At 42.2% G+C, this 10,435-nt stretch overlaps 2 protein-coding genes across 2 annotated transcripts in view; one reads left to right on the top strand and one right to left on the bottom strand.

Annotated features, from left to right (window-relative positions):
• LOC109484007 (fasciculation and elongation protein zeta-2-like) overlaps positions 1-10,435 on the top strand; it is a 50,322-nt gene that overhangs the window by 36,266 nt on the left and 3,621 nt on the right. The window contains exon 5 of the mRNA XM_019787163.1: positions 9,579-9,728. Coding sequence (XP_019642722.1) covers positions 9,579-9,728 — 150 coding nt within the window. The remainder of the gene's footprint in view (positions 1-9,578; positions 9,729-10,435) is intronic.
• Positions 6,615-9,190, bottom strand: LOC109484040. The gene has a single exon (XM_019787220.1). The coding sequence runs from the start codon at positions 9,043-9,045 to the stop codon at positions 6,688-6,690; it is 2,358 nt and encodes a 785-aa protein (XP_019642779.1). The 5' UTR covers positions 9,046-9,190; the 3' UTR covers positions 6,615-6,687.

Raw genomic sequence — 10,435 nt, 5'->3', positions numbered from 1 at the left:
GGGGGGTAATGTACTACGGAAGTGGAGAATTCAAGGGAGGGATTACAGCTTGGACTTGAACTCCTCTAAATTGCTACTAAGAGCAGTGTGAGCCGGCAGACTGTTCCACTCTCTGATTGTTCGTGGAAAGAAAGATCTCTCTCTATACTGTGTCCGACATCTGGGCAGCTGATATGCTGCGGGATGGTTGAGTCCTGTCGGTTTGGAACAGCTAGGGGTGGGTTTGGAGCAGCAATTAATGATCAACGAGCCGTTGTGGTATTTATAGAAGTTGATCAGCCTTGATCGCATTCGGCGATGTTGAAGTGAGGTCCACTGAAGGTCGGATAACATGTCGCTGACACTTGACGTCTGTCTGTGACGGTGTACTACCCAGCAAGCCGCCCTGCGCTGCACTGCCTCTATTCTGTTTGTTAGTCGACCCCTGTCTTCCAGCAGGGTCGCTGGAAGACAGACGTAGAATGTCCAGACTGTGCATGATGTACAAAATGACCAATAAACTCGTGGACATACCAACCATTAAGTATCTGATACCAGCCCAGAAAAGAACAAGAAACAGTTATGCCTTCAAATATCAGAGTTATCAACCAAGAATTGGTTGCCTGCGAAGCTGCTGTGTTACGCCGAAGAGCGGTTATACCGGCTATACCGATACAGATACAGAATCTACGCAAAGTCATATCTCAATGACGTTTCATTTGTTAGCTAATAGACTTTCCACCAAAGTCATGAATGTAAGCTTTAAGGGAGGTAGTAAAACATCTTTCAGGAACTGTGCAGGTATTTTTGATGTCTAGTTGCATCTAACCTGCACATAGGTTTATGTGAATTTTTCTTAATGTGGATTGACTGGTAGCGCCTATAATTTGAATCAAGTATCAAGGGAATAATAGCAATGCTTTCTCAACAGTTTTTCTAAATCTTTAGTGGGGCATGTAAAATTTGTCTGGTGCAGGTAATTTTCAACATTACCTATACCAGTGCAAGTGTGTAGAAATAAGTATTTCGAGCCCCGACTTTGGAAAGTGTGGCAACCAGAAGTTCAGCACCACTGACAGGACTATAACAACTGCCAGGGAGGCCAGGGTTGGACAAGTTTTCCACTTTTTATTTTCACCTGCCCGAACCAATTTTTCACTCACTCACTCACTCTCTCCCATACCAATTTTTCACATGCCCAAAATATACATATTTCTATGCATTTTTAACACCACCGAGGAAATTATCTTATTTTGGAGTTTATAATGTTGGATTCTTTATTTATCAAAATAAGGTGGTTTGACTTGCTCCAAACACCATAGCAGCTATACTTTGCATCCAAAAATTTATTTGCCAAATCGGGCAAGTCCAGGGGCACATGCATTTGCCAGAACAGTACTTTTAGTTGCCCTGGGCAAGTGGGCAGTGGGACTTGTCCAACCCTGGAGGAAACAAAAACTTAAGCACTGTGTTTATTTTGGTGAAGTTTTGCCAGTACAATTTGATATTCTCCCATTTTCAGGGCTGTTGATTTTGTAGCCTAATCTGTTGGTTCAATTTTTATTGTGAAAGGAACTCGCAGACCTGGTTAGCCCAAATTGCACCCTACATACAGTATGCATCACTGTAAAACTTACATTATCCGGTACATGTTAAAAGTCGACATCATATTTGTATGTAAGAACAAACACAATCGAATTTGATAATAACATCAGAGATACGTCGATGAAGGTTAGACATCCAGGTAATAAGATAGGCCAAAAAGCAGTTACTCAAGCAACTGGATATGATTTTGAAAACGTCAGACGTTTCAGCTAGTATCCACTAGCTTTCAATCAATAGTTGGTGCTTATAAACCTGCATTTCCCCTCTGGTCTCTCAGTCACTGACGAAAGCTAGTGGATAGTAGCTCAAACGTCTGACGTTTTCAAAGTCATATCCAGTTGCTTGAGTAACTGCTTTTTGGTGTAATAACATCAGAGACATTGCGTATATCAATATTTATAACTGTAAGGATGGAGAGATAGGGTAATACCGAAGCACTGGTTGTTCCAAGCAGTAAAAATGCGAGAAAGGCGTTAACGAGGTCGTGCTGATTGAATGAGATTGAGCGCTCCTGTGCTAAATGACCCCTGGCAGTTATCAGGATGACCCACTTCTCTGATCTGTGTCATCCCGAGTTATATCGATGTCGCACCTGCGAACAGTTTTCCAGGTCAGAGACGCCAAAATCTTCACAGGAAAATGAACTCTGTTCAAAACACCTGCTCGAAAGTGCTTTTCTGTGCATGAGAAAATAGTCGCCTATGGAGTGTCTGGCATTGCTTTAGTTTGGTCAGTTTCAGCCTGGATGAGAAGATATATTCTCTTACAACATTATCCTTTATATCATCTTTAGGCCTCACCAATTTATTTTCTTGGTTCCCTGCCATTTTTACCTGAAAACATATTAAGAAGAAAGTCAAGTCAAGTCAAGTTTATTGCGCAACAATTGCATTTGATACAATGTATGGCAAGTAACACTTAATAACTATAAACTATTTCTACTAGTGTACTAATCTAACTTCAATGCCTGTATATATGTTCTAGTGGAATGTTACATTTCACAATGCAGTGACAAGGTTTCTCTTTTGTATAGCAGTATGTACATATTGGCCTAAATAAACAGATACAGAGTCGGGGCATGATAACAATATGTTGAAGATTTCTCTACTTGTCCCAGGTAGTGTTATTCTATTTTTACATGATATCATTAGTTTTTTCCTTTCTTCGTTATAGTATGGACATATCATTACAAAATGGTACTCATCTTCAACTTTGTCTTTGCAGGCAGGACACATTCTTTTCTCGGCTGGTATCTTTTTGTGACGACCCTTCTCAATTTCTAGGGAATGTGCACTAATTCTCAGTTTTGTAATACTAGATGTAAAGGATTTGTTTCGGATCACCGAGAGGTAATTCTCCATGGAAAAGGTTTTCTTGACTTTGGAGTATGTCTCAAGTTTACTGAAGCTCCTTATCTGTTGTCTCCAGTTGGAAAGAAATGTGTCCTTGAGTCGTTCCTTAAACAAGTTTCCAAAATAGTTGGCGTCTACATTACAGTTAAGCCAAATATTTTGAAAACCATGTCTGCATAATATATCTTGTACATGGGAAGCCCAATCGTGTTCTTGTACAACAGCAGTATCGTAGGCTTTCTTAACAATTCTATCATTACACATGTTATTTAATCTTAACCAGTACTTAATCAGTCTCGTTTGAGTGTCTATGTACAATGGGAAAATTCCTAGCTCGCCCATTACAGCAGCATTAACAGAGTTTCTGGGCACACGAAGCAATATTTTACAGTAGTTGAGCAATACATGTTCTAAATCGGGGATCTCATAACAAATATTGGGTTGCTCTACTAATATATTTTGATCTCTAAGTACACTTGATTGATATATAATATTCATTTTATCCGTATATTTCCTAAGTCGAATAAGCACAGGACGGGCGGTCGATGTATCAGATTTCTTTCCTACACGGATCGACCTAATTATACATGTGTTTACATCTGATCCTAATATTGGGGAAAGGGTGTTAGATACTAATTCTCTAATATTTTCATTCTGAGATTCCTTGATTCCCCTGAGAATAATCTCTTTGCTTTGAGCGTTTGTCCCCAGTATTTCCCCGCAATATAGTAATATAGGCTTGACGAGACTATTGAATAGGTCCAGGGCGAGAGAGATTGACGGATTGTGATTTGATGCCAACAATGTTTTAAGTTTAAAGGAAGCCCTCATTGCTTTAACTCTAAGTTGTTTATTAGCACGATTGAATGACCCTGATGGTGTTATGTCTACTCCTAAGTATGTGTAAAAGTCTGTGAAGCTTATAGTCTGTCCTTGTGATTGAAAGGATGAGCGTCTTTTATTATTGGCTCGTCCGTTTTTTGAGAATATCATGACTTTAGTCTTCCCTTTATTAGTTGATAGTTTCCAAGTGGAACAAAATGCGTCTAGCCTTTTAAGACATTGTTTTAGCCCTGATTCGGATTGTGAGATGAGTACGAGGTCATCTGCCCAGAGGAGACTGTTAATGGGGGTATCTTTTAAGAATACAGGATCGCACAATGGTGAAGCTAATTTATCTGGAAGGTCGTTAACAAACAGGTTGAAAAGGAGTGGACTTAAGTTGCAACCTTGTCGCACGCCGCATGATGATTTAAAATAATCTGACAGGCCATTACCTGTTTTCACACAGTATTCTATGTTACTGTACATTGATTGTATAATTTTGAAGAAGTTGCCACCTATACCTGATAACAAGATTTTATAGAATAAGCCATTTCTCCACACGGAATCAAATGCTTTTTTGAAGTCTACAAAGCATGTATATAGTTTTCCTCCGGGTACAGATAGCTGTTTATCAATAAGCGTTTTCAATACAAAGATATTATCACTGGTCCGAAAGTCTTTTCGAAATCCAGATTGAAAAGGGGACAGTATGTTATCATTTTCTAGAAGTTGCTGTAAACGATTGCTCAGAATTAGTGTAAATAGTTTTCCAATACAGCTAGAAATGGCAATTCCTCTATAATTTGAGGGGTTCGATAGATTGCCACTTTTGTGGATAGGAACGAGAATACTTTGGCTCCATTGGTGTGGGAAATTTCCAGAGTTCAAAACAATATTAAAGAGTTTCCTTAGTGGAGATATAAGTTGTGTGCTGTTATATTTCAACATTTCATTTATGACAGCATCTGCTCCACACGCTTTGTTGCGTCTCAGTTTGCTCAATCCCTCTAAAATTTCTTCAAGTGAGATGTCAAAGTCTAGAGGTTTTTCCGTCGCGTTCTCTAACGTACGTATAATGTTGTCTGTAATGTTGTCTGTCGGTTCATTATTGAAAGCATGTGTATCGGTAGTTTTGTTTGCCGTCTGGAAAAGTTCCGGGTTTACCTGTGAGACATGTTGGTGGAAATCTTTATCTGATTCATTACTTTCAATGAGTATCGTTTAAATTTTTGAAATGTGTTCTCCACTCTTCGGGCTAATGTTTTCATCCACGTTCTGTTTATCACCTTCATCTTGCTTATGTATCTTCAATTCTCTCCAGAATTTTTGAGGATTTTCTTTACTGAGCTTACTTAATTTGTGCCATTGCCTTTCTTTATAAAGCTTCTTTTCTGTTTTGATTTTCTTCTTGTATACCTTTAGATTGCAGAAGTATGAATGGCGTATATCTAATCTCCATGGGCATTTTGAGAACTGGGAGGCTAAGTTATTGATTTTGCGTTTCAAAGAGGTGCATTCTAAGGTATACCATGGTTTGCATTTCTTTTCTTTTCCTATTGTTTCTGGGAGTGATCTTTCGTAGGGATTTGTCGGCCACATGTGTAATTATACCGGCAAATTCCTTTACAGCACTGTCTACATTGCAGAACGATTTATCCATAAAGTTTTGTATGTCATTTAATGTCAATGAATCTTGGAGAGTTTCTGAGAACTTCGCTTTTGAGTGATCATCCCAGATATACTTAGTTGGTAGAGGACGTGTTGGGGTTTGAGTTTGTTTGATATACGGTGAATAATTTGTGGAAATTGAGCAAGTTAGCAAACAATGATCTGAGAACACTGAAAGATCGTTCACTTTAAAATATGGACTTTTGGAAGAAATTCAGAGCTAACAATGAAATAGTCAACCACACTTGATCCATTATACTTGTGACAGGTAAAGTTACCGGACAAGTCTCCTGGGACCCGTCCATTTAGAATAGCCATGTTGGCTGCTGAGCAGAGATCAATTAGATTATTTCCATATCTATTTACTCCTTTGTCACAGCTCGACCTGGGAGGTATGTTTTCTAATAAGTCTATTTTGTCATGATTCAGGCAGTCATCTTGAATGAGTGTTGCTTGAAGGGACGCTGTTCTGGCGTTTAAATCGCCCAGCAGCATTACATTTCCCTGGTTGGAAAATTTGCATATGTCTTCTTGTAGGATATCAAATGGGGAGTTGTGTTTGGTTTCTAGGGACGATGAGTTTTCCGGAGAGAAGTACATACACCCGACAAATAGGTCCTGTTCTAGGCCAAAGAATGCCTTGTCTAACTTACACCAAAGAAAGTCCGGGTGTCTTGATGGCAGTTTTGTAATACCTTTGGTAAATTTGTTTCTAAACATTATAACTACTCCGCCGGAATTCCTTTTGGCGGTCTTTTTGGCGTCTCTATCACTCCTAAAGTAACTAAAGGATTCTATACTACAATTATCCCCTGGTTTAAGCCAAGTCTCTTGGAGGCAAATAAAATCATAACTTTCTAAACTAGAAACAAAGTCTACATCTAAACATTTCCTCCGAAGACCACCTTGAACGTTCCAAGAGCAGAATCTAAGTGCTACTCTTTGAGCAGACATTGTCTAGTCAAAACAGCGAATGTGAGAAATTAAACAATAAGAGCATGGTTGCATTGTGTGTCAAGTGAGTTGATACAGCTTAATCAAATATTCATATAAAATGTATCACACCTACAGGTACCTGTATGAATTATACTAATATAGACAGGGTAGTTTACGGTTAATCATTTAGGCACTATTATGTTGTATACATATAAGAGATGAACACGTTACCTCGTAACCTCTTTCAACTTCAAGTGTCCGTTCAATGACTAAGGAAGTCTTTCATCATGTTCATCAGCGTTTCTATTGCCTGGCGCTTGTCCTATGCCTCACTCCATCTCGACCCTTGCCGTTCGTTCCAGTTGGATCTTCGCTGAGGAGCTGGGGGTGACTGGTTCCACGGGAGCAACGGTGCCGGATTCCGCTGGGCTTGTGAGAAGCGGCTCGGGGGAGCGTACCGTCCGGACTGCATGTAGGTCACGGTGTTTTCCCTCGATGTTTTCCTGGGTGGTCTCGTCTGCTGCCCGCTGTGGCCCGAGTGTTGTCTGCTCCTGTCTGCGACGGACTGCTGGTGATGGCGCAGCGTGCGCTTCACGTCAGCCACTAACAGACTCACGCCAGCGTCAGGGGTGATGTGGATCCTGTCTGGTTTGTACAGCGACCGTTCCTGTGACAACAGCCGATGCCTGATGTAGAATAGTCGGTCATCTTCCAGACATAGTTTCTCGACGTTGTCGTTGTACATGGCAATGTTCTTGTTGAGTGTGGAATCCATATGCAACCCTCTTGGGAGGACTTGAGACATTGCTATTGTTGCATTTGGGAATGATGTTTTTGCATTGTTGATCAATTTGCGAGTTTCCTCTATGCAAATGTTCACACTGTCTGATCGTGCTCTTGTGTTGTCCATGTCGTTTGAGCCGACATGTAAGATGACCAGCTCCGTCGTGTTGTCAGGGGACGAGTTGACATTCTCAGAGGCTTTCCTTACTGTGCTGGACTTAACGATGCTCGAACTTTTGTTCTTAAACATTCTGTTTGTATCAACGCCATTCCAAAGCGAGTCGGCAAAGATTCTGATCTGTTTCTTCTCTTTCTGTGCTGGATAGGTTACCGAGGCCTGTGTGCCTGGGGTTGTCGTAGCCTGTGCGCCGGGGTTTGTCGGGCTCCGTGTGTCGTGAGTTGTCGGGGACTGTGTACAGGGGACTGCCTGGGCGCGTGAGTCGGGACTGGAGGCTGCCGGGGGCTGCTTGCCGGGGTCTGTCGGAGCCAGGGGCTGCTTGCCGGGGTCTGTCGGAGCCTGTATGGCGGGGCTTGCCGGTTCCTGTGTACCGGAGACTACCTGGATCCGTGTGTCTGTACCGGTGGGCACTGGGGCCTGCGAGCGGGAGGCTGCCGGGGTCTGTTTGTTACGGGGGGCTTCCGGAGTCTTCATGTCGGACACAGCACCGCCCTGTTTGTCGGGGGTTGCTGATGTCTGTGTGTCGGGCGCATAGGTGTCGTTCTGAGCTGCTGAGCTTACGATTTCTGAATATAACCGTTGAATTCTCCATTCATCTCCCCGAGTAGCGCAGACACATGCACACTTCGAAGAGAGTTTGTCTGATAAGTCTTTAGAGAATTCACGCTGGTGTTGGAGTTCGGTCATCAGATTTTCGATCTGCTTGGCCTGTTTCTCGATCTTCTTCGTTTTATTTTGGACATTAGCTTGTAGATCGGCGACTTGCTGCCCCTGCTTGTCCATCGCTACTTTGTTATTGAAAACTAGAGTTTTCAGTTCATTCAGTTCGTCCACCAAAGTAGTGTACAAAGTTTCACTATTGGAATCAGCACTCTTTTCGGGGAGGGAGTTGTCGGCAAGAATATCGCGTCGCGATCGGTTTGTCTGTCGTGACTTCTCTTCTCTGCTTTTTCCGGTAGATTCTCTCATCTTTGTGAAGGGACTCAAGATGATATTCTCAAGACCTCCGAACACTTTGCGGATAGACGGAGATGTAACAGACTTTGGAGTAGTATATTCCGTTCTATTCTCTTTCTCTGAAGTCAAGTCTGTGGCACCAGGTTTAGTTGGCGTGGTCTGGTCGAGTTCAGTGTCAGACGCCATCATGGCGGACTTGCCATGGTCTGAGAGGTCCTCTATTGTCTCTGGGTTGTTGTCTTTTGTTTCGACTTCATTCAGTGTCAATTGATCAGCAGTTTGTCCGCCATCTTGATTCTGGGATGAGCTTGCTGGGTTATTAACCGTGACTTTCACTTTTGGGAAAATGTTCTCGGCGTACCATTTTGAACCCTTGCCGTGTACCAGGATTGTTCCCGACTTGTAGAAGTGAATGTTCACTACCTTGATGCTTTCTCCGGACTTTGTAGGATCTGTGATAATGAGCTGACAGTTCTTGTCTTTCCAGGTGAACTTGTATCCTGTTTGTTTTTCAAGCTCTTCGTCTAGGTAGGCTTTAGTGGCGTTTATCCACAAAGGAATGCGATCCGATGAGGTGCGACACTTGAGGTTACATACCTTCGTTCTGTCACTGTCTGCGTAGTCTTCGGAAAGTACTTCGAACTCACGGATGTTCTTCGCTGGTGTATTCCACGGCTTGGTGGAGTTCCCGGATCTGGTCCTGTACTTCTTTGTTGTCACCGGCACGGATTCACTTTCTCCTCCGTCTTTTTCACGTTCCATGTTGAACTCACAGATTAAAATCAAACTGAGTATATGAACCGAGTATTATAAACAATATAAGCTGTATAAGCACTCTATATAACACGAGCAACCGCTCTTGAAGTTCAATTACATACGGAGCACATACGACGCGCGTCCTCTCATGTCCGCCATCATAAGAAGAAATCATAAAAGCAATTGAATGTTTGAATGTAAAATGTTCATCCTAATCTGATTCTCCCATACAGAGAGAGGAGCTGATGAACCTTGACCTGTCTGATGACAAGGAGCTAGTGGTGAATGATGAAAAAAAAGTGGTCGGTTATTAGAATAACCGACCACTTTTTGGACTGTACCATTATACAGGGGACAGGACACTAACAGTACATTAACGCCCTCTGCCCTACAGAGAGAACGATGAACCTTGACCTGATGACAAGGAGCTAGTGGTGAATGATGAAAAAAAAGTGGTCGGTTATTAGAATAACGATCACTTTTTGGACCATACCATTATACAGGGGACAGGACACTGACTTTACATTTTTCTGCTACAGAGAGAGGAGCCGATGAACCTTGACCTGTCTGATGATGAGGAGCTACGAGAGTCGTTTGATGCCCACTCCCTCATCATCTCCAGCCTCACGCAGGAACCCATCTTCACTGCAGAGGAGGTCATCGAGGAGATAGATGAGATCATGGGAGAAGTACGATGTTAATCTGTTCTTTGTTTGATTTGATTTGATTAGTTGAAATTGTAACAATACAATACACATGGGACACAGGCAGCTGTTGCTGGTGTTGTGTCCCACACATAGAAACAAATACAGGACAGGGCAATACTCATTTTCACTTGGGTAAAAGTCGTGTAGAGTACCTTTTCCAAGAGCAGATTGAAGATTGGTGGCATGGCAGGATTTGAACCTGGGACCTCTTGGTTCCGATTGGAGCATTGCCACTTTCTTTGTGAAGATGTAACAATATGGTATAGTATGTGCCTGCGAAACTGGTGTGTTACGATGAAGGCAGTTATACTGGCTAAGGAGATGCAGATACAAAATCTAAACATTAAAAAGGACACTCCAGCCATCACTTAATAGAGACGGTGGACCATCGATAGAAACTCACTGGCACGTTGAATTGATTGTTGACGTCACACATCCGTAATTTAGCGTAGTCTCATGTAAATAAGGTCACATGTCTGTAACAATCACTCTCACAAGTTTGCATTCAGAAGTGATTGGTCCTTAATTATCCTTATGAAGGCAACAGTGGTCGTTGAAAATATCATCTTTGTGTACCCGTTGTGTTGGAATATCTTCAACTTCATCTTTGCCGGGGCTCAAAGATGTTATGTGAGCCCTGGCTACACCCCCATATAGCCCCTGATGGGGCACTTTAGGGGGGGGGGGAG

This window comes from Branchiostoma belcheri, unplaced genomic scaffold (genome assembly GCF_001625305.1).
Source record: "Branchiostoma belcheri isolate BF01 breed outbred unplaced genomic scaffold, Haploidv18h27 scaffold68, whole genome shotgun sequence".
In the NCBI taxonomy this organism is placed as follows: Eukaryota; Metazoa; Chordata; class Leptocardii; order Amphioxiformes; family Branchiostomatidae; genus Branchiostoma; species Branchiostoma belcheri.
This window is presented reverse-complemented; position numbering and strand designations above follow the sequence as displayed.

Bases quoted from the DNA above. Each gene is read 5' to 3' on its own strand.
- LOC109484040 (XM_019787220.1), bottom strand. From the start codon at position 9,045: ATGGAACGTGAAAAAGACGGAGGAGAAAGTGAATCCGTGCCGGTGACA.